General features: G+C 42.9%; 1 protein-coding gene across 2 annotated transcripts in view; it reads left to right on the forward strand.

Annotated features, from left to right (window-relative positions):
• Positions 1 to 25,194, forward strand: part of Centrocortin (cerebellar degeneration-related protein 2-like) — a 49,434-nt gene that overhangs the window by 10,534 nt on the left and 13,706 nt on the right. The window contains exon 2 of one of the 2 annotated variants that reach the window (XM_076800214.1): positions 33 to 322. The exons of the other annotated variant lie outside the window; for it this stretch is intronic. Coding sequence (XP_076656329.1) covers positions 247 to 322 — 76 coding nt within the window. The 5' untranslated portion in view covers positions 33 to 246. The remainder of the gene's footprint in view (positions 1 to 32; positions 323 to 25,194) is intronic. 2 annotated transcript variants of the gene reach the window in all.

Raw genomic sequence — 25,194 nt, forward strand, 5'->3', positions numbered from 1 at the left:
CGCCGCGCCGCGCCGCGCCGTGCCGAGCCGAGCCGAGCCGAGCCGCGCCGGGTAAGGTGTTCCGCCGACAAGCACGACTCCACGACCGCCAGCCATTGGTTCGGCCAGCAGCGCTAACCGTTCCCGACGAATCCCGCGAGCGAGCCAGCAGCTAGCCGGCTTTCCTCTGCTCCTGTCGGCCATCGACACGGTTACGACGACCCGGCTCGAGGATCGCGAGGACCGAGTCCTCCCCATCGACCAGCCATGAGCCTGCTGTCCTCCTCCATCGGCAGTGTCCGCCGCCTCGTGGACGAGGAGACCGATCACAATATGCTCCAGGGTAAATCTCAACGGCCTCCGCCCCGTTCGTTCTCGTTCATTTATTTCAGGTTCACGCTCAAGGTCGGCCCCGGTGCAGTCGCAACACCGAGCCCCCGGCCCGGAATCCTCGAACAAGTTTTCGTGGCTGACCTCGAGACGCGATCGATCACGCGCGGAGAACGTGCTCCTCCGCGTATCGTACGCGCACCACACCCACGCGAACGTGTTCCCTAACGAGCAACCAGACCTATCGAATCGTCGGTTTTACCGTGATTTCGAGATTTTTCGAGATTTTTCGAGCCGACAAGACGCGCCACTCGTATCGTGGATACTCGGTGCCGTGCCGACTCGGCTCCGCTCGGCGTGCAAACTATCTCCTCCGCGCACCGCAGTTTGACAGTCTCGAACCCGATGACTCATCGACACGACACGGCTTCTGAATCGAATAGTTGCTGCAGCTGCACCGGGAGCCTTGAGCGCACGCGATGCATGTCTCGCTCTTAACAATGAAACCAACCGTTCTGTCCGCAATCGTTTCGGCTTTTCCGACAGTTGGGTTTCTCGCTTTTTTGCAACCTCGGCGCGAAGAGTTTCTTTACCCATTTTTACATATCCACTGTCAAACGATTGACCCCTCTCTGCGTTGCGAGACACATTTCTTTTTGAAATGCGACACTGTAAACTAATGGAAAACAAAAGGGGTTGATCGGAAATCTGTTAACTACTTCTGACCGGTTGATCGAACCAATTGGATCCGTGTCAGGTTTTCGGAAGACTATGCGCGTGTTTTCTGCGTCTGGGATCTTCGGACGATAAAAAGTTATCTGGTTTTTATTGACTCTTGAACCTACGACCAATCGGCGCGGCACCACGTCGACGCGATAAGCTCTAATTTATGGATGATAATGAACTTGCTCTTAATACCAAATCGGCCTGCGCCGTTTCGAACATATTTTACTTACTCGCGTTCTATATAGACCTTATCGATCGCCTCTTTATTACGTTCGTTCGAACGAATGTTTTTATCGGAGGAGATTCCAGGCTTGCGCGCTGGAGAGAACGACGCGGTACGAGTGCGAAATGTTCTTTCTGGAATTGAACCTGTTCCGTCAGGTTGTTGCATACGAAATACGTCCGATTATACATAGAACGTAAATCTTACGCAAGTTTATTTTACAGTTCAAAGCATTCTTTTAAAGAAACGTTTTTAAAGATCCAGTGATTTTTGTAGAAGATTCACCGTAGAATATTTGTGACCATCGGCGGAAATCTTTTCGAGTTAGAATCCGTCAAGCAGTTACAACGATAACCTCTGGTCTTTTTCTTGAATTTCGAAATACCATTTGCTCCTGACATTAGCGTTACATTGAGATTACAGTTTCTCAGTATTCTTTCCACATCTATTATTTTTTCAATCTTTCACTTTGCCTTTTTCGGCATTTGAAAAATTTGCTTTTTCTTTTTTCCGAGGTACCTACTACTTAAAAGCCTCAAGGATTGCTTAAGATCCATAATGAAAGAATTCCATGCGGAAATTATACCGCGTTACGAGATACAAGCATGACATTCATTTTATAATCGTCCTTGACACAATTTCCTATTGGATCGTCTTCATATGTACTGGGTAAAAAATAGAATAATCATTTTAAAATTGTTGACGATACAGCATTTTTCGACGTTCGTTTATAATTCTGTATAGATGCGAAGATCTTCGGTCCAGTGTATCTTCTTCACATTTAACAAGTAACTTGAAATCGTTCATTAGCGAATACAACATACTGAACAACTTCTACAATCGAAGTTCTTCTTAGCTTTGCCAATTTAAACATAACGTTTACAAATACAATCGTTCTACTTGAATTCGATTCGGTTCAATTTAGTTTATCCACGTATAGAACGAATCTTTTATTTACTATTCGCAACAAGTATGTATTCGCATGTCTACTGTACGGGGGGAATTCCAGCAGAAACGAGTACGCGGTTTGTTAAACCCTTGATAGACATACAAAGTTCCACCGATTCGAAATAGATAGGACAAACTGATTATCCGACCGATCAGTTTGTAAACAAATTGATTAAATCGGCTATAGTTCGCAGTTGTGCAAGAGTCGGTAACTCGAGCGAGACAATACGCAATGATAATTGTGACAACACCTGGCACACGCATCTATCGATACGATAAGAAAGGAGTCTAAGAAATTGTGTTGTACTCTCTCCGATTAGCTATTATTAGGCGTACACTATGCGTAAAGAGACTAAATAGTGGAGCTGTACGTACACATACAACATTCAACCTGGAAACGAGTAACAACGCGCATTCGACGCGTCTACATGGATAGGAACTCGTGTCCTTCTTCTCACGATACCATTAAATAAATTACCTGACATTGAACGATCGTTGAATGATATTTTTTCTTATTTATTATACGGCATTATTTTGCAGTAATACTCTAATATAATTTCCCTCTGTTACGAACTTTTAATTTTCATTAAAGGTAAAATATTTTTAATAATTTAGATTACGAATAAAAACATCCCATATTTCTTTTATTATTCTGCTTCTATCGGATGCAGTTAAGTCGTCAATTGTACTCTTACATAACAAATTTCTGCACCGATCCAATCAATTCGTTTGACCGAATACCGTCAAGTGCTGGTAAGAATTAAATTAAAACACTTTTGTACCGAACGCAAAGTTGGCGAACGTAAAATAAATAGAATAAAATGTGCACATTTTAAAAGAGTTAAAATTCAGTTTTCAGACAATTGTTCAAGTTCTTTGTTCGCCTGCGGTTTTTCCTATTACGAACTGAATTATAACTGTCTTGTTGTTCCAAATAAAGTGCGACGGAGCGCGTACGAAATAAATAAAAGTAACGCGTGATTTATTCACGCGGCTCGCGCCATTACCGTTTACGTTTTCTTCTTTCCTTTTAAGACCAACCATACCTAATGTTACGTGGCATTCGGAGGAAGTGGTTACGCATCATAAATTTATATGATTAACGCTCGAGACTATCGCAGTACTATTAGACTTGGACAATGTGCGTTATAAAAATTTACGTATCTGGAGCAAAGATAGCGTCTGCGCCTAAAGCTACGGACAAATTATTTGGACAAACTGCTGCACCTCGAACAGCGTTACTTTTATTCTTAGAAGAAAGAAATTTTCATTTCGATATTTTATTGTACAACAACCAAATATCGTTGTTTATAGATCAACGATGAACAGCGACGATGAGCTCTTCCACTCGACGAACTTGTTTGATCGTTAGTCGTAGAACAGCTTTCGAAACAGCATGTTGCAATTAAAAGTTTGAATTACAAACCTCCTGTGAAACTTGTTTAAACGATACTGACAACGAAACTAAAGTTCGATCGCACTACCGTTACTGGAAGGTACCCCTTAAGGGCTTAAGGGATCGTATGTCTAATACGAAGGGTGCGAACCCTCCTACGTAGGGTTCCAAGTCCCCTTTTCCGTTTCCCTAAAAATACGCGACCAAGATCAATAATTCCTTCACCATGTGCAGTTACGTTTTGCAAATACGTTTCGTTTTATTCGAAAATCTGCACAAACATTTTCCGAATCTTGTCAACTTGAAAAACTGCTGTTTCATGACGAAGGTATTACGGTGCGACATAGAAGTGACTAAATTCATTGAATATATTTCGATTAATTTCGCAGTTTCAGTTTCAAGAACAATTTATTGTTGCGCGATTCGTAACAGTTAGAGGAAATTGGTTCTCGAGGAAGTGTAACCCTTCCTGTCAGACTACCCCACTAGGCTACCACTTTATTTCTTCTCGCAAACAATAGAGTATTTGACTTATTACGATCAACATTGTAATTAATACACTAATTACAGTTAAAGATAAGTAATGCGCGAACTGTGTGAAAATGCATTCTTAAAAACAAATTAGCTGGGAAATCTACATACATTCTCACATTCTCACATTCTCACATTCTCACCGTGCATCTATGGTTACACGCAAACATGACACTGACTTTTACCAAAGAGAAAAGCTATCTTATCGCCTCGTTATTCCTGCATCATAACATGTCGTGTAACATTGTTCATTGATCTTTACACTTTGAAGACTGATTCATCGTATGACACTCATCCTGTGACAAATGAAATTTCATATTTAGATTCAGATTCGATAAAAAGATTTCAATGATATTGGAAAATAAATTGTCACTAAATATCAATAGAATGGCTTCGAAGCTACAGGTTTATACAGTTTTTATTTTTATATGTTATTATATTGAAATGGAAGAGAAAAGAGCATCGAAGCCTCGGAAATTGAAGCGTGCGTGACACGCCGTTAACAAGCCTCGAAATATATCATGTGCAAGTTGTCCGACATATTTATGGGGCAGCGAATTAAGTTTGTGACGTGAAAAAAAAATTATCCCTCGCGTAAGCGACTCGTCGAAAGGGAGAAAGGAAACCGAACTTTCTCGCAGGACGACATACAATCAAAATATTACTTATACGTTCCTATTTCCGACCGCAATGAGTAGAAGTAACACAATCTCTCTCTCTCTCTCTCTCTCTCTCTCTCTCTCTCTCTCCCTCTCTCTCTCTCTCTCTCTCTCTCTCTCTCTCTCTCTGTTCTGCATTGACTTCTGCACCGTATCCGACGCGAGAACACCTAGCAAGCGTGCTTTACTTTCCGTAGGTATTGTCTAGTTCAACTTCTAGTTGAACGCTTCAAGGCTTCGCTGAAAACTATCTCGTAGCCGGGGTTAGCGTCAAAAGCGTTACGCATTTTCTGCACGAGTTGTGTTACAACAGGGGGAGCTTCTGTTATGCGATACTAGGCGGGCCATACAGTTGTATACCGCGTTGCATCTAATTTACCCAGAGTACATATACTAGAATATACCAAAGTATCAAAGAATATACTAGAATATTCTAGACTTTTAATACAATTTATAACCATCGAATATTGGTAGAATGATGTTTTGGTCTCCTTAGAAAAAATAACGATTTCTAAATAATAATTTGAACAGCTTTATGCAGCTTCATTCGTTCGACAGGACACCCTAGTTAACGTTTGTAATTAAAAGCATTTCAATCGAGAAATATAATTGTTATCGTTTTTCATTTTGGTCACAACTCGAGAATTCCGTTTCGCTCACATTCGTTTGCCTCGATCCGACAGGCGCGCGCGCGCGAGTTACACTACGACGTGATTGTTGTGTAACACGACGGAAAAATCGCTGACTGTCTACAGCATAACATAATAAAAGTAAACTCCGTTGGCATGGGCAGACGTAACGTAGGGGTACAATGGCATTGTGCGCTTCTCCTTGCTGGCTTGATTCGTTGCGCAATGGCGACGCAGAGTTGTAATTTAGCCGGTGCTCTGCCACTGCTTCAATGAAAATGTGAGAACCCTCTGACTTTTTCTAATTAGTCTCCGCAATTGTCGAAATAAGTACACGTTGCGTTTCAATCCGGCTCCGCTCCACCACAAGTTTTCATTCGGAAAAAATTCCTGAACCAGCTTGCTCTTTCGCTTCACATGCCCGCATACACGTTACACGCATGTGGAACTCATTTCACTCGAGCTTTCGTTCTCCTAAACCTAAACGATTAAGATAGGTCCGTACGGAAGTTGACGTTTATCAGTGAAAATAAATTTTCTTCACAGTACACTCACAAAAATCCTCTATTTAATAGGAGAACTAATCAATTCATAGGACAGTTTCAAACAGTCAGTGACAAGAAGAAGAAGAAGTTTTAGTTTAGACTCAATGTAAATTTATTCACGAGAAAGTCTTTTACCGATTATATAAAATTATGGTTATTTATGCTTATTGTAATATACGAGTAACTCTCGCATCTATTTTTTTAACTGAAGAAACCATAACACTGTTTTTTCCCCTATTTAATTAGGAATTGAATCCTCAAACGGTAGAAAAATTCAAACAATTACAGGATATTGATTCGCAGATTAATTCTGATTAACGCAGATAATGGTAAACATGTTACCAAATGCAATATTCAACCGATGATAGCTGAATTAGAAACTGAACTAGTTTATTCTGCGATGTTTATTTGAACAACGCTATGAGTAAAGTAACTCGATGATAAGAACGTGATCACGAATATGCACATGAATAATAATTAACATGCTGTTTCCCAGATACTTGAAATAATGACCATTTTCGTAGTGGCCGCGGAAAAGACACACTCTTTGATATTATCGAATGAACATTGAACGAATTACGGTATCAAGACCGTTCGATTTCAAGCGCGGAGAAAGTTCTGTTTATCGTGCGTTTTTGCGACCGAACGAACGATAAGAAACGTAATAAGTGTCAAAATTTTCAAGCCAGAATTTTTCGTTTCTTGGACGGTGTCGGAGATCACGTAGGTTATCGGTTAGTTTATGGTGAAAGTAGTGTTAATGTTTTTTAGCTTCGTCTCGGAAGGCCAACACGGAAGAGTTTTCGCTGGCTTTTGACAGTGGTAAAAAAATTGCGTAGTCTGGCGCGTGGAAAATTTGATTAGGAATTATATTACATGCGAAAAGAGTTATTACTGCCAGACGCGAACTTTAAATCCCAAGCAATACGCTGGAAAGTGAACATTTATTTCGCTAAACTCGTTATAAAAGTCGACAATTGCGGCAAGTATTTTCCGCTTATCAGAATAATTTCGCTTCGTTTAACCAGTTGGCTGTTTTTCACGAGTATATCACGACAAGTTTTAGTGAAAATTTATTTAGCACAACTATCAAATAACCTAAAATTTGCACACATTTTGACCCCATTTAATCCTTTTATTGGCATGTACAACAAATACCGATTTCGATTCGTACATAAAGGTGACGAGCCAGCGCATATTGGCTTGCGCTTTATAAATTCTGTATACAGTTTATCGAAACCAGAACCTTGTGAGCTAAACTCGTCTTCTCTGGTTGAAAACAGAACAGAGTACAAAGTAAAAATGTCTCGAACCTTCGAATCTTTAACATTTCCTGATATTCCTTGCGGCCTGTGATAGCTTACTTACTATATTTATCTCTCTGCGAATTAATTACTCTCTACCTTTCACTGTCAGAATATATAAATTATAATTAATCATGGGCACTCGTCTTCATATTGATTAATGCTTATGGTACTTTCTTTAGTGAAAGGACGAAATGATCTAGTTCGGTGAAGAGTGTACTGACCCAATGACAGAATTCCTAGAAGGACCTCTTGTTTCGGGTTAGCGTACAGCCTGAAGCGATTTACGTATAGCGTATCGTTTTTATTCTGCAACAACTATTGTACGATACAAACTTTATACGAATTGCGATGTTACTTTACATTAATCATAAAGTGCTAAACTATGGTAAATATTATTGAACTGTACGCCGAATTCCGATTGTTTGTGCCAACTATGCGTGTTTAAAGTTGACCGATTTCAAGCGTTTTTGGTAGGCAAGGCCGCCGCCATGTTGATCCGCCGATTTGAAATATTACAACAAAATATTTTGCAAATCATCCTAGACCATTGTTTCGAAACATGAATAGATCGAACGTGCCTTCCAGTTATGGAGCACGATTTATGTGTCATTTACTGCTAACTAATGTATGGTACACGAGCAGGTTGATTAAAAATATAATTAGAAAGAAAGGTTTCCTCTTGGGTCAGCTTAGCTGTAACGGTGCACGAAACTGACATGTTTATTGCGAAGTAAATTTATACAGGGTTGGAGGGGGGCGGGGGGCCGGCTGTTACCGTTGACCACCGCAATTCCTTTGGGTCGGAATCAAACCTCAAAGATACAATAAAAATGGCATTAATAAATGATTCTCCAGTCCATTGACAACCACTCTAAACTAGTTAAACCGGAATTCCGCCGGAGTCTTTCTATTTCTAGTATGAAATTGGAGAGAGTTCACTCTTTAAAAATGTTCACCCGTGTGCTCTGCGTTTCCAGTGTGTCACCTTCGGCAAATGGACCATCCACTTTCCAAGTTCATGTCCTCCGCTGCACTCTGGAATAGTAATTAGAATGGACAAGCTTTCGAACAGGAGTCGGGGAGTCTGTTGTTTTATTTAACTCTCACCGAGGGTGCCAATTCGTCAACCCACGTTCACACAATTAGTCGATCGAACGTCGAACGTCGAACGTCGAACGTCGAACGTCGAACGTCGAACGTCGAACGTCGAACATCGAACGGATGTCCATTAAAATTCCCAAGTCACGTGCTACTTCCGCCAATTTTTGCACTCGATAGCATCGTACATACATACGTACGTGCGATTCGTTCAATTTCAAAGGGAACGCTGCGCACGCAAAGTTCGATCGATATCCGATCTGTAATAGTTTAATTGCAATTTCTGCTCCGAAAGGAAATTGTTTCCGTTACTCGGAATGTTTAAGTCTATAAAACCATTGCAGTTTCTGCTAGAATAATAATAATCGAGACAAGATATAATAAATCAAGTTCGACGTTAATTGCGGGGTAATTCAAGACGTCGAGTAAATTATATTTTACTTACACTCGTTTTTATCATTGTGCATTTTGTCGTTGCTGCTTCAAAATAAAATGTTAAGTTTATAAAAATTCTGGTAGTTATATCGCGTACATTAACTGTTTAAGCTTTCTTTTGTCCACCACCGTAGTTGTCTCCCATTTTTCATAGAAATGATCGGCAGCGCAGCGGCAATTGGGGGCCGCGTTTGTTTCTGTACAAAGTGACAAAAAACAACATTAGGAACGTGTACAGATGGAAATTGCAGAAAACATGTTTTCACTTTCTCGCGATTAACGCTCTGCGGAAGAAAATGCGCGGGCCAGTGTTACACGCGGAATCCATCGTTCGGATTCACCATCTTCCATCAGAATTCCACCGGTGCGGTGGATAATGCAGGAGGTTTCACTTTGATCGATCCGATCGAGCCGCTGAAATACAATTTCCGCCCTGCACGCTACCAAAAGCCTTCGAGCTATCGAGCTCTTTCTCGAAAAAATCTTAAACACATTATAAGAACATCTCTTGGATATACTAACTTTGTTTCTTGCCTTGCTTCCGATCGCTACGCGCAGTTGCCATTGAATTGTAAAAATAGTTTCTCGCGTCCAGCGGTCTCCATGAAATTGCGCGGTAATCAAAGTTGGAGGAAAGTCAATCTTTCAATCGTGATGTATTCATCGAAATGGCTTCAAAGCCGGAGAGACAGGAATCAACGTCTCCCGTCGTCGGCTCTTGGAAAACAGAAGACGTCGATTGGCGTCTTCCGTTCACAATACGTTATGAAAGTGTCGGTGTCCACGTACTTTTGAGCGGCGCGGCGGCAATGTACATAATACATACGTGGTTTCTCGTTCAAATATGTTTCGCGTCTCGTAAAGAGAAGAGAAGCCGTTGCTGCGAATCGGGTACTATGCCTACGAGAGCGATCAGCGAAGCAATTAACGATGGCGAGCGTGTTAATAATTGGTTTTGCAAAAGCGTAATGTTTCATGTACCGTTAATCTCTAAGTTAGCCGGGACGAATTCGATCGGACATCAAGTCGTCCCTGAGGCCGTCCCGGTAAGCCTGGCAACGAGCGATTATATTCCCGGTAACGGTACAAAGTGCAGCGCGCATGGTGCATTTACGATAACCGAGCTAGGCCGTGGCGTAGTGCCTTCGTAGATGCCTATCCAGGTAGAGATAGAGTCGAAACTTTCTGACCTGGAACGAAACGACGGTCTCGTGGATATGCGCCTATGCTGTCTACAATATTACGCGCATACGCTTAACTATACGCACGCGTGGATACACTTGGCCGGATCGTGCATTCAACTCGCGTCAAAAATACAACCTACCCCATCGATTCGATCGTTTCACAATCGATTTCGAATCAAAATTTATTCGGCTCCTCACGCGTAAGTAGTTTTTTAATCGTGCACGCAAATACGTGTACATTTTTCGCTAGGAACTTTTTCAACGGAATACATAGTACGTTTCTTCGTTAGCGTTTCAAACGACGAATTTGTATAAGCATTCGGAGACACCAATTAACTTTGGTATCGCTGGTCACACCGGTAACTAAGGTAGCGCCGCGCGCCGATAGCAAATCACCGATCTCTTATGACCTCCATACGAGAGCGTATTACATTCATCGGCGTAACAGGAACGACATATTATTCGATACTCGCAGTATAAAATTACTCGGTGGATTTATTGGATGATCCCGAGCGAGTATCGCGAGTATTTCTCGAGGACTGGTAACCGAAGGTGGCAAGGCAACCCGAAGAAGAGCGCGGCAGGCGTGAGAGTCTCGAAGAAGCATGCGGCGAACCTGTCAAAGCGTAAACTAGAGATATACGCTGGCTACATTCCTGCTGCCGAAGCATATACGCTTGTACACGCCTAACCGACACACGGCCAGAGGTGTGCGCGGACCGGCAAACGCGAGTTGCCTAGTTATGCGTTTACCTACAGGCATACTCACCGGCGAATAAATATACTGAAAAATTCACGCCTACGCCGACCAAGCCGGCGACACGCGTACACTAATTACGGATTGGACGGCGGATTTCTATGAAAAATAACAATTCTCTGCTTGAATTCGCATCGTTGGCTAAAAGTCCTCGGGTTCGAGAAAACGAAAGCACGGAGCGAACGCGTGCAACAGGCGAGTCGCGACGAGGCAGATTTGTAAGTGCCAGCGTCCACGGTATTTGTCGCTGGACGATTAACGGTCCGAAATCGGTCGGTTCGAGGTTCGTGCAGCGAGACGTTAATTTTTGGCACGCTTTTTGGCGGCGGCGGCGGCGGCCGGAATGCACGAGACGGAAACCTGCCGCGAGGAATTCCCATTTGTACGACCGCGTGCGCGAGAAAGAATGGCGCGAGCACGCCCAGAGATATTTTCGAGGCAACAAGTGAATGGGGTGTATATTCTCCGACGCGTGTATTACGCTCGAGCGTCGTAAAAAGGAGGAACCAAGGATTTACAGCCGGCGCGAAGTGATCTTTCCGGTGGATTTCGCGAGAAATATTCAGCGGCTCGTGTCGCCGGAAGTACGGAGTCGCCGCGACGCGTCTACGTCTACGTCTACGTACGGTACCGCGGTCGTTTCTGCGCGTGGAACCGTTCTCTGACACGGCTGGCTTTGCGTACAGTGCTGCAGAAAATAGTAACGCACGCTTTAACCTGGGTGCAGCTGGAGGGGCTTGAATTCCAAACGAATAGCATTTTCGGACTAGCAAAGTTTGAGGGAAACCGAGAGTTTTTAAAGAACCGAAGCGTAGAGAAGTATGGGTGTTAACACGAAACGACCTTAAGGCGTTAAAGGATACTCTGCCGGATGCCGGAGCACAGAGACGCAGGAGCACGTATCCAGTGCACGGTAGATGGAATTACAACGAGGAAGAGAATTCGTTCGGAGGAAGGTGCCCGTGGTGACCGCCTACCTACCGTATAAGCGTAGCCTCTAGAACCATCCACATATGCATCTCTTTTCAGTTGTTCTACGAATGAAAATGTTGCGCAACCTCCAGAGTGTTTTTATAGTTGTCTGCTCGAATCGGACACTTCCGCGTTTCGATCCGATTCGAACGGGTATCAAAGATAATGAGCCTGGTATGCGTTTAGGGTGGAGCGGCTAGAGTACTCGAGTGTACTGCATTTTAATTTCTGTCACCTGTTCCCCTAAGCGTGTCGAACCAGCTAATTCGAAGTGACTTGGCACGATACGAGTTTGACGGTCGACCATGCGAAAGATACGAAAAACTGTTATATGTGAAATTTGGAACTTTCTTTTCTTTTTTATAGATGTAATTTCGTAGATTTTGATTTTCTTGTAGAATTCGCTGGTTCAAAAGTTAGGCGTGCGTAAAGTTCAGCTTTTATATTCATAAAATTTTCCCAGATCCGTCATCCATGATGCGATTAGAAAAGCATTCGATGCTGGCCATCGTTGCTCGTGGGCAGCATAGCAGGAGAAAAGAGAAAACTCAAAAGCAAGTATGATATCGAACGTAATCGAATGCGACTTTAATGAGATTAGAAACGTGGGACTCGATTCGGTAGAAGAAAATATAGGTAATCCGTATCACACGCGCGTGCACCCAGCATTTCTATAGCATCCTAAGTCACGGCAATATACTCGGGTCTGCGAGAGCATCGCCTTTGTTTCCAACGAAAATACTGTATTTACGTGAGCGAATGTCGATGCCCGGGACGTAGAATTACATTGCTATCGTCCATCGACGTTTCAATTGTTTCATTCGGATCGAACTATTTTCTTCCTTTTCCCTTTAATTTCTGCAATCACCTGATTTTCTGGGTTACACGGTACATATAGACGCGGTTGGTTAAAAACAGTATTCTACCAATACAATCGTCGAACAAATTGTAGGTTGCCAAACCAATTACGATCTACGAATTATTTTAACTAAACATTCGCTTAGTTTGATATCTTTCTAATAGAAAATCAGTTTTTCTATTCAAGCATAGACAGCGTTTGTCCAAAGTGTTGAGAAAACTTTGACGCGACACGTCATGAACGTCGCAAACGAAAACGAAGTTACGCTTCTCAGGTATCGCGGCAACAGCTGACCTAATTGCGGTGTTTAACACTCGTTTAGCACATTCGTCGTCGGCAATTAGCGCGACACGCAACTGCGAATTAGTTAACCGGTGAAACAGGAAAACAGTTTTCAAGTAAACTTGTAATTCAGTTTTCGGTATTAAGTTGTTGAATTAGAACGCGGTCCGATTATAACCGATAAGTTGGGATTAATCCGATAGCAGAGGTTCTATTGCTCACGCCATTTATCAAGTCGTGTGAAATATTTGCTCGCAGACCCACAACCTTTAGACGATCGAAAACGTGACACGGTGCACCGGCCATCACTCTCGCGAGAATTACCATCTTCGATTTGGAAAGTAACGGTCTACGAGGTCAGAGGATCGCGACCTCGTAGCTGCATAATTTCAATTTTCTTCGCGCTGATTTCAGATTCAACAGATCTGAATTTATTCCGGTGATTTCGGTCGACAGGCTGATCGCGGTATCGAGGGAAACGAAATCAATCGGATCGAACCATCGATCGGTACGCGATTCTTCGCGCACGATCTCTTGCTGGTACCGATGCCGGTGCCGGTGCTACCAGTTTTCTAGTTTCGTTGCGTTATGTAGGATCGAGGCATCGACTGTTGTTCGGCCGAGTGAATGGCCTGCAAAAATTCACTTGACACACTGCCTCGGATTCGTGGGCGCCCGGTTCGCCTCGTTAATTCACGATCCCTTTAAACGATCGATTTTTTCCCCCCATTGATCTTAACGCTTATCGGAGATCGGTGACGTGTATCATTCGATCTGACGTAACCTTCTTTCCTGTGGGCTGTGTTTCGGGTACCCACATATTTCTTTGTACTTTTCCGTCTGCTAGCAGTTTTATCTTCGAATAATGGCTCGAATCGATCGGCGGGTTTCGAATAGCGTGGTCGGACGCGGCGCGGCGCGGCCTGGGTGTGTTGCATCGATACTATTTTTAATCCCTTCACGTTTTTTCTCGATTGCTAAGGAATCTGAGCTCGACAGAGAAAACTCGATTTCTAACGAGTTGGATGAAAAGTACGTGAAACCTCGTCTAGTAGTCCATCCTGCTCTGCAAGAAGATAATGGTTGGTTTTAGTGATTAATTTACTGGTTCCAGCATCATTTGCGTATTTTCATTAGCAGCCTGACGAGAACTCGGATATTTATGAACGACGATATAAAATTGTTTTATAGCGCACTATAAAAACCCAGTCTTAGGGAACGTGCACGATTTTGACGATTAAATAATCGTGACTTCGTAGTGAAATTTATCGATTAACTTGAGACTCGAGCTCGTTACCGAACGTTTACAGCGTTGTAAACTTTGCGCTTTCCACTTGATCGAGCGTACGTCAAACGCTTTTCTATTCTTCCTTTCGGTTGCGTTCGTTAATTGAGATTTATGTATTTTTGTGAAAGTAACTCTGTCAAGAGCATTCGTCTTGCAGCGATGGCCCGCGCAGAGAATCCGTTTGGCACACTGGCTCGGTTTTACTACACACGCCATCGCACGCCCGATCAACTGTCCGGAAATATCTATCGCCTTTTCTTCCGACACTGTCCATCCTAATAAGCGTACAGCGTACATCTACACGCTCCCGAACGATAAGATTCCTACAATGGGCTGTTAGCGGAAAGTAAACAATGGACACACTCGATTAGCATCTTTGAAAATTTACGGTCATTGTCGCGAGTAATTGGATCAACCATATTGCAAATCGTTTCTGCCTACTTTTACTCTTCTATGAGCCACATCGTAAGATCTTCTACGAGGTCAGGACGATTATTAAAAAGGTCGGCTCGAGTCTTAAAAAGTCTCTCGGCCGAGCGAAAGAGTGTCTGTCGGTTGATGCTTTATCGTTCGCGGTCCCGATAACTTGCCACTCGGTTGATGGAGCAACAAGAACTTGCGATAACGTATTCAGGAACGAATATGCGTCGAAAGCGACCGAAAGAAAGTCTTTCCCCCTTTCCTAATGTTCCGGGGCTGGCCATAAATCGCGTGCGATGCAACGTGAAATTTTTTCCTCGGCGGATGCATCGTAACAGCGCGTTAAAATCTGCGCGTGTTGCGTCTGGAAATGGCAGGTCGCGAAACAACGACGCGATGCCGTTCGCTCGCTTCTTCGTGCAATTGAAGAAATGGAAACGATTTTCCGCATATTTCTACGATGGAAAGTCCGTTTTTATCTCCTATCGGGAACAGAAGCGAACAGAATGTTACAAACCACCTACACACGTGTGTGTCCTAGAGCAAAGTGAGACACTCCAGAAGATCTCGACCGATTGGTAAAAGTGTCTCCCAGCTATTTACCTCTGTTGTCGTCGCGGACTCGAGTTTGAGCACAAGAGTAATCTGTTACGATACACTTCCTTCTATTAAACTTCTGTCCGCTGCTGTAACTTATTCCCTTGTTTTGACTTTCACGAGCCGTCGTATCTTATAAAGAGAATTACTGCTCGGTAGAGGGAACGAAAAGACAAATGCGGTCAAGTTACATGCTCCTGCTTGCTGGAAATTTTTCAACAAATACAATTGCGTTCGTGTTTAGAAGAATGTACATACAGGAAGTACATTAGGTATTACTTAAGACAGTCGCGTGTTACGAAATAGACACAAATAAGAAAACATTGCGCTAAAATATTAGTCTCCAGGTAACTCTGTACATAGAAACCGCACTTTCCGTCACGAAAATGAAAGAGAAACCTGTCATATCTGAATTGTCGACGCTTATGACAGACGGAATAGTACACGGGAAAGCAACGCACAAAATATATTTTATCATAGAAAAAGAAGGGAACGTGATTATTTTCATTCTTTTTACAGACTGGAATTAGATATTTGAAAAAAGGTTGCGCGTATTTTCCCATGTCACGTAGTCCCACAAACGACACTCGGATAGTCTACATAAAAGAAGAAAGGATGAAATTGGATTTAGTTTACAACTGCGGCACCGCCTTGAAAACTAGAACACAGGTGCCGTGTAGTATCACGCGAATATACAATACGTGCGAGAAATATAAAAATTCCTTCGTCCGTAACCGTTTGAATCGTGGTAACCGATTTATTCATATGTATGTATCTCGTTCAGAATGTAATACAGGGTTCTCACGGGATCGTAAAATCTCCCTTAATTACACCGGTCACAATAGCCACCGTGGGCACACAACGCCGCCGCGCCGCGCGCCGTATCGCAATCCGCGCCGGAAACGCGTTCATTCCCAAAGCGCCCGAACACGCCGAAAATAAAAACGACGCGACGCGAAAATAAAAGCGTTCCCTGCAAAAACGTTCCCCAGGCCTTGTACACGTCGAAGTCGCTTTTCCCGTATTCGTCGCGAACAGAGAACGGTATCCGTAGAACGCGAGACAACTTTTCCTTCATTAAAATACAAGAAAGGTGAGAATAGCACGGTTTAACTTGCCCGAGAGCGACCTTAGCCGACCGCGCGGGTACCTTGGAATCGAGATTCTGTCACCTGTTGCTGTCGACGAAACGATAATGTCCATTTAACCCCCTCGTTTTCAACCATCAAATTTGTCGGATTCAATTTCAATTCAAAGAAGATGACTGCAAATATAAAACATTGTTTTCCGTACTATCGCGTTAATCACAAACAGTGCAACTTTTTGCTCTGCCACATTTTCCTTACGGTTTACAAACACTCGTTACTATTTTCAAACAAATATTGGCTTCTTTTGCTGTCGAGATGTGCAACCCTCCCATGCAGGAACCTAATACCGTGTGAAAAATAGGATCGTGCTTACCGCTGGAAAGTAACCATATTTCACGAAGCAATCAACAATCGTTCGGTTAACGAATACACCGACCAATTGAAATGTATTCATACGTCACTGACAACCGACTTCATCCCGAGAAGCGACACTTGACCCTTGGCGATACCAACAATGCGATGGGTATCGTAGCTGTTTGCAGAACAAAATTACAAAACAATATAGTGGTCAGTGCAAGAGCATACGGTGATCGATCATTCTGAACGTTACGGCAATAACGTGTCCGTCCGTGCGAGTGCGTTTTGCCAACACAAACGCGCGTAAGAAGAATAGAAATTCCCGAAGTAGTTGTGCCGAGCTAGTAACTTCAATCAGATAAATGATTCAGGTAATGGTACGATATGAATTGTGCAGGTAATAACAAAGAAAATGAGTTACCTTTTTGATCCTCCTCGGAGCTTTCACGGATTCATCTTTTGCCATTTGTATCATTCGTGGCTTGTTATTATTTATGCGAAAATCTTTTTCATATTTCAACAATGTGATATAGAATCGCGTAACGTGTCTTTTCAACAACTCGGGTTCATATATTTATATAGTGTGACGTTCCAAAGTGTATATATGTATGTATATGTAAACTTTGTACCTTTGTGTATGTATTTCGCATAAAATGTTTGATTTCTGGTACAACGATTTTGGTTTTTGCCGATTTGTAGCATCCAATTACGGTGAAACATCATTATTATTTAACGAGACCAAATTCCAGCCAGAAATTTAGAATTATTGCACTCGCTACAAGTTTTTGCGACATCGGGAGAACAATACGAGTCAGATTCTGGGAAACAGGGTGAAAGCAAATCGAAAGGGTACAATCAAAGGTGCACTTGGCCTTAACACTTTCGTTGCATACCTAATTCTTGGATGGCGGCAATTAATGGCTCCGTTTTCAAGCAAAAACACGGCACGACTTCCTTAATCATTCTGTTCTGAAACTGAAACTGAAACTGAAACGTGATTCAGCATTGCCAGTGTTAGTTAGCATCTGTATGCCTACCTGTTAATTCGTTCGTCTGCCTCCGTGCGACTACTGTATCTCGAAAGGAGAATTTCTAGAACTCTGGTTGTCGCTAGCTTACACACATAATTAATCGTTTATAAGGCAACGTGGTAGAGAGCTGCTTTTTCTGCTTGGTAGTTTCGACGATCCCCGGTAAAAAGTATTTTATGCTGGTAAGAGTATTTTGTTCTTTTTTTCGATAATAGCCGCACGACCCGTGTAACGACTTCTCAAAGAATTAACGTTACACGTATGCCGACCGTGGTAGGCGCATTTTCGTGGTCGACTATTCGTTCCTGTTGTTTGAAATACGAGTAGCGGAGAAGGGCTGGAAAGTGTTGTGGTTTACGAGCAACCGACGCGACGGATAAACTCTCCCCGATTGAGTTTCCCCCGTTTGCAGTAATCACCAAGAGTTGTCTAGCAGTCTTGTCGTTTCCGTTTTCTCCGATGGAATCGTGTGCCCGCGTTAACAAGTTGTTATGCGAACATTCAATTTATAGGTTGTGTAAGTTTTTCGAACGAGCTGTGTGAACGTTCTTGCAGAAATGCAACGTTACAATCAATTCTGTGGGACGTTAAATCGCAGCGACCCGTCAAATGCCGATAAAGTTGGTGAAATACGCTTCGGACCACGGTTGTTCTCTCGGCATTAAATAGTCGAACGCTTCCAAAAGCCGAGTGGGAGTATCGTCCAGATACTTACTTCGGAACAATTTTCTATCGAATAACGCCGGTGATGCAATAAATTACTGTGACGGAAGTGAACGCGGCACTTGGTTGACTTCTGAACAAGACCCGTGACTCATGTACCGGCCTGTGTGGGTCGCGTTACCAACCGACATCTACACAACGTTTCACGAGAAATTGAAAAGAAATCAAGCAGAAGAATACCTACCCATTCATGATCCTAACCCTGACCCATCAACCGTTCACTTATCGCTTACGATATATAGTTATAACTTTGAACCGATATCGGATAAAGTGTTCGTGTCTGACCGTGGAAACATCATGAAATTTTCTAGATTCAAGCATAGAAGATTAATAAACTTTATATGCACTGGAAAAAGTAACCATTAAGATATCTCTCGTGATGCTAGCCGAAACGGTTCCCACGTCGAAGCGTATCAGGAAGTGCGACTCGATTATAAACTGGACAAAGTAAATGTGAACGGCGCTGAGCTGCCTACGTGCGGAAAAACAAAAGGCAATAATACGGACTGGAATTGAACAGAACGAATGCGGAAAGGTCGAGTTATTATCGACGTTCGCCGTTGATAATAATGTTTACGATAAGCCGCGTGGGCGTCGAACAAATCGATCGCGCATCAATCGTAACGCTCTATCGGTTCGCGTTCATAAATCGTTCGGAAACGTTGCGGACAAAACGGCTCGTTTAAACGCATATCTAATTATCGCGTCGAGCCTTCTCACATATCGCGATTTATACTTTCACTTACGGGAACTGCGAGCGCGGATACTTTGTTATTTCGTTGCGTTTGATTCGCGGCGCGGCGCAGTCGAAAATTTCTCGAGATTGAAAGCGCTTCTTCTCCCTTATGGCCAATTTGTTCTGCATATTATCAGCAACTTTGTACAGTGACACCAAAAAGTAATTGTAGCCGCTAAACACTCCACTGTCCTACTCATTGCTTTCCATGAAAACATTACCGATTGTCAGTGGGGAGTGTTTCATGTTGCGTTTAGTCCACTAAACTCAAATCGATTTAACGACTAATGGAGAATTCGTGATTTATGATCTTACCTGGACGAACGCTTCGATGCGATCGTCCGTTATGTTTCAGCGATTACCAAGGTCTCCGTAGCGATAAAATGTGAGCCAATAAACAAGCAGAAAATAAAATTTACGAGGATGACGAGACTCTAATTATTTACAAGAAGATTTGGAAGATTTTCTGTTTATGCATTGCGCATCGAACCTTTACCATTCGGATCATCTCTATGTAAACGGCGAACATTAAAATTCATATAGAATATGTGAACCATTTATAAAATACAACAACAACAAACATATCTAGATCAGAAGTAAATTCTGGGTTCAACCGGTATAATAATGAATTAGTTGAAAAGTTTGACCATAAAAAAAGTCAACGTCGTTAAGGTGAAACGAAACTATGTATGTATCGAATTATTTGAAATAAAACAACGGGGAAGAATGATTACGACTGCCGACTCTTGCGGTAAATCGAATCACGGTAATTCATTAAGAGATGGCTCGAATTAATAGTGTCCGTCTTATTTTTCTCGAAGAAATAAATAATAAATGGAAAAGGAAAACTCGTTTATTTCCTTGTAGACCGACAGGTGGTAATAAACACAAGCTTATTTTCTACTTCGGCGCACATCGAAACAAAATGATCCTTTCACTTAGATTTAATAGACCTAGAAAAACACTGTTAATTCTTCCGAAGAATTTAAATGAAGTCCATGGCGGCGCGGCGCGGCGCGGCAGCGGGCCGTCAGCCGTGTTTCGTTATCGCTCCGATGAAGATATTTTGATACGCATATGCGCATGCGATTCGAGCGGCGTTTAAGATGCGCTGATCCCCGCGCAGCTCCGTACAGGAAGAGAGTCTTCCTCAAGAAATCGGTTCCGACCGTTACGACTACTTTCTTCTCAAGTAAATGACCCACCTTCGAAACCAAGTGTAATTTGTTCCTCGCCGATGAACGACGATTAACATCGCCGGAGGATTTAGGTGCGAACGTACACGAACGAGACAATGAGGAACGATCAGGAAGGACCAGGAACAATGTACGCTTTCCAGAGGATAGCCTCGAGCCGGCTCGAGAGTCGTGATAGACCGAGACAAAGAATGGTCTCCGATGTCCATTAACTCGGCCATTTTTCGTTTTACAATTAATGCCCGTGTCGTGTCGCGCCGTACCGTGTACCAACCGATTTTTTTCAGATCGGACATCCTTAGGAAATTCACAGAATTCTTGTTTTCTATATTAACTTTGTTACCCTCGCGATATCTAAGCATCGATTACAATTTAACGTTCACACTCCAATTCTGTTGAAATCTTGTGTTGTATCGATTCTATATTCGTTACTGGAGTTTCACTATTTTCATCCATACATTCTTGAAACGTATGTACGTATGTATCTCACTTTCACACCAGTATTATTCGGGAAATTGAAATCCGTCGTGGATATTTCGTTTAACGGTGTGGGGTGCAGCTACGTATACGTATACATACATATATTATTACGTTAGAAATAAATGCAAGAATTCGTATGCAAGCATGCGATATATTCAGAAAGCTACGTTGCAAAACTATCCAAAAGTATTAGTTTTAGAATTCCAGCATCTCGAAAAAAGCTCAATCCGTTTGGTCCAATATGAAAAATGTTATTCGTTTTTCAAAGGTTTACTAATCCCTTTTCCACTCACCGCGCACCGTACATAGTCTCCGAGCACAGATGTGCTATAATTTTTCTGCAGGCTGTATTTTTCCGAGCACTGTAAGTACGGATTCGAAACATCTGTACTGGACACTGACATTCTATGGTTCCAGGCAATCGTACAAATAATGCCGTGGATAACGGTTCCGCCCGACGGCCCTTCTTTCTTTCTCGCCTAGCCGAGCATCTGGTAAACACAGCAAAGGCGAGAGAACAGAGATTTAGTATGGCCGAGTATTCGCCACATTGTTGTTTCCGTTGCTCCCGCTGGTCCTTCGAGGACGTGAAATTATTCTTGGGATTCCTCGCCCTGGGCTTCGGATTAGCCTGCCTCCGTACAATTAGGATTAAGATTGCACCGCGTTAGACCTTCGGAGTGTCTCTCTCTCTCTCTCTCTCTCTCTCTCTCTCTCTCTCTCGATTATACCTGAGGCCCGGTATACTCGAGCGTACTTACCCTCCACCAGTATTTTACTGATCGTTTTGTTTCGCATTCGAGGCCTCCGACGGGACACTTACAGCGTGCCATCGCCGCGCCGCTTTTCTGTTCCGCGACGCGACGCGACGCGACACCACGGTGAACCATTTCGAAGAATTAACTGTTCAAACCTTTATATTCGCGTTATTTCGAGATTTAAGATCATAGTATTCTTTATTCTATATCTATATTCGTCTACTCGATACCATATACTCGACGACCCCATACCGCATCTGCCGGAATTTTTTCGGTAACTTTGTCCTTTGCGTTCGCTCGTTCGAAATTTTACGATCTTTTCGAATTTCCAAATTGTTATTACTGTGCAAAGTCGCTTTTATTGGTCAACAGACACGGCCGCCCTTTTCTTATTGCCTTGCCTTCTCGTCTTTTGTATTGTATGCAGGCTGACTCGCTGTTCAACCTTGGGCCAACCAAAATATTGGTGACAAGGAGCAGGAGCAGGAGCAGGGAACCGAAAATAAAGGGAACCCGTCCTTTTGACCGATCCCGTAGGTCTAGCGTCGAACAATTCAATTTCTTCTATTTTTACTGAATTAGTAAATTTCTAATTACTAATATTAGTAATATTAGTAGAAATCTATCCTAGTTTAGCGAAAGAAATACACATGTATGTATGTATCGATCGAGAAGAAACGGTTTGTCCCGTAAAAGCAGGCGTGGCTAGGTAGGTAAATGTTTGGCGAAACATTTTTATACCGCGCGTACATTTGCATGCGAATCTGTGTACAGTGTACATACATACGTGTACGCACGTACCATACATCGTTGAGCAGCAAGTAGCAGCAGTATATTCATTTCGTATTCCGCTCACTTAGTGGGTATACGCAAAGTATCGGAATTCACGTGTCGAAGACTGCGTGAACGGAATGAAAATTAAGACTTCTCGTTATTAGTAATAAATTTGTTACCTTTTGATCGATGAAATGACTCCATTGAATGTTACTACATCATCTTTGACATTTGTATACTTCGTAGCAGAGTGTTTCGTAACCTTTCCAAGCGGGAAGAAAGACAATTTATCATTCATCGTTTCTTGAATTGGAATTGATTCTCAATAAACTTGATCAGGCTTGGGCATTGTCGAAATCAATTGTTCGATAGATAATATACATATACTTGTATTTGCTATTAGACATTCGTGGTGAGACCATGTTTAAGCAGCAAAGAATACGCGAGTAAGCGAAAGAGGATGTCTGCTACCATTATTCAGATTTCTTCGTCTACGTGCCTACATAGAAAAGAAAAAGCAAGTATTTCTCTTTGCTCGCATTGTTCCATCATTTTAGGACACGGCATTCTTGCTAGTCTCCGGACTAGAACAATCACCTGCAACACAAAACCTGACAAAAACACGATGCTCGCGCTAGTGCTCCGACTGTGAGAGTCATTAGTGAAAGTATCATCGTTTTTTGACGTTTTTGTTTCATGGGAGGTCGTACAGTAAACCTAACAATAACAAAAGAAGCAAAGCGATTGTTACGGCAAAGATATGGACACACGTGTATGTAGTTTGTTGTGGGATTTATACTCTCGCTATACGTATGAACTTACAGAATATGGGGTACCTTGCTGCATACATACTTAAAAAAAGAGATATTAAATATTTTCAATCGATATAGCCACGGTAATGGGGTCCCGTACCCTATCTCTGTCACTTTCAATCCATTTTGAACGAGAGTGTAATCGATAGATCGTTCAACGTGCCCGTCGGTACTTTCGCTTTCTTCGATAGAATTTTCCTACGTAACGTGGGAAGGATGCTTTACGCTGGCCAGAGGAATGACATTTGCAGGGCACAATTGTGCTCGACGCGTGCCAGTCTATCCAGTCTATCCAGTGTACCTAATCGTTTCACGGTGCGCTATCGCCCGTGCGGGCAGAGAATTTGGTTCTCTGGAAAGGAACGCCGACAGCTTAGGGAAGAAGATATGTAACAGTTATATAATGCGTTACCTAAACAATCCCCTGAAAGTGTTGGCGCTTTGAACTCGAATGGCAATTCCGAGGCATTACAAAAAATTAGCACGCAGCAATTTCAGACAATTTTCACATTGTTAAATTTCTATGTACTAAATAAATTACTGGAATTTCGACCAAAAAACGGGCCACCGCTTCGCGTTCATTACCATACACACTATTTTGGTTCGCGCGCGCGAACCGGGGCCATTGTCTCCTGATTACATTTCGCAGGAAATTCATCGGCAAATATAGCATTCGGTTTGTGGCACGAAAACCGCGACAAGGGATCCCTAAGGATGTGAAACCAGCCGCCGCGACGCGCCATTCGGTATTTATCGCCGGGACAGTAATTTTCACGTAACGATGTTCGCTCGGCGCATACATAGGTTCTAGGTACATACACGCGTGTCTTCTTCGTAAATTGCCATCTGCATGCGAACGTCCAACGGCGAACGCAGCCGGATAAGAAAGATGCTTTCGAACGTGCAATTACGTCGCCGTATCTCGTTAGAAAATAGAATCTTTTTGCCATTCTCGCGGCCAGCGCAGATCGTTGTGCCGGCCGATTACGTACCGAACAGCGCATCGATGACTCGAAGATAACGATAAGCCGTAATTATTCGTACGCAATTAACTGGGAAACAGTTTCTCCTCGTAGGATTTGTTCCCTCGATGCAATTAGCCGCCACGAACGTGGAACTGGGTCCCGAAAATTGTATACCCTGGTTGTTACTGTTCATTTTGATTGTCGCATGGTTAATTATTGGCAGCAAAGCCATTTATTATGTCATCGTAGGGTTGAAAGTTACAGTAGGCTCGATGCACTTTTAGCTACTTGTTCCGAACAGTTTTACGCCAGAACTGGCACTGCCGGTTGTTTATTTCGCTTTAAACGCTCTTACGTAACGTCGAGAGTTACTACGCAACGTTCCTTCTCTAGTCATTCTGTAATTCTGTAATCAACGAATTTATTATACGCAACTTATTCGTCTTACAGGGCATATTCTCGTTGACCTAACAAGTAGAAATGCTGAAAGTGTTCTGCACGGAGAAGATCAGGAATATTTCACAAACTTTGCGGAACGTGCGGTAGCTGATATTCGGACGCTTTGAAAAAGACGATAATTTTCTTAAGATTGGACCAACTTGAATTTTTCCGAGACCAATTACTTTGCTAGCTAGCCGAAGTGACAACATTTTATTTTTTTTTAATTGCCAGTCACGACCAGCAACAACAATTGATCCGGCGCGGCGATCGAACGTCCGTACAAGTGCTCGCGCAGTCTATCTTGTAATTTATCGTGATGAATTTCTACTGGTCGCGGTATCGTTAGCTCTTTCTCGACGGCGCGGCGCGGCGAGATTCGTTACTTCTTTCCGGTGCGTGCAAATGGCGTTCCATCGATCAAAGTTGCGGGCCGACTTGTTCGATCATTCATTACGCTCGCTTAAGACGCGACGTGCAACATAGAATAGAACATGCAGCAACAAGGGATGTCTCGCGGATTAGCGCATCGGCTGCTGCACGCTAATTGAGCAGCCGCTCTATTATATGCCCATCGTATTAGAACCAGCCAGATAGATGGATATCGTGGCGACATTATATCCGCGGGTTGACTAATTGTCGCGTGTCGCTTTTCGACGACTTTCGTTCGT

The sequence above is a fragment of the Halictus rubicundus genome, chromosome 14 (genome assembly GCF_050948215.1).
Source record: "Halictus rubicundus isolate RS-2024b chromosome 14, iyHalRubi1_principal, whole genome shotgun sequence".
Lineage (NCBI taxonomy): Eukaryota > Metazoa > Arthropoda > Insecta > Hymenoptera > Halictidae > Halictus > Halictus rubicundus.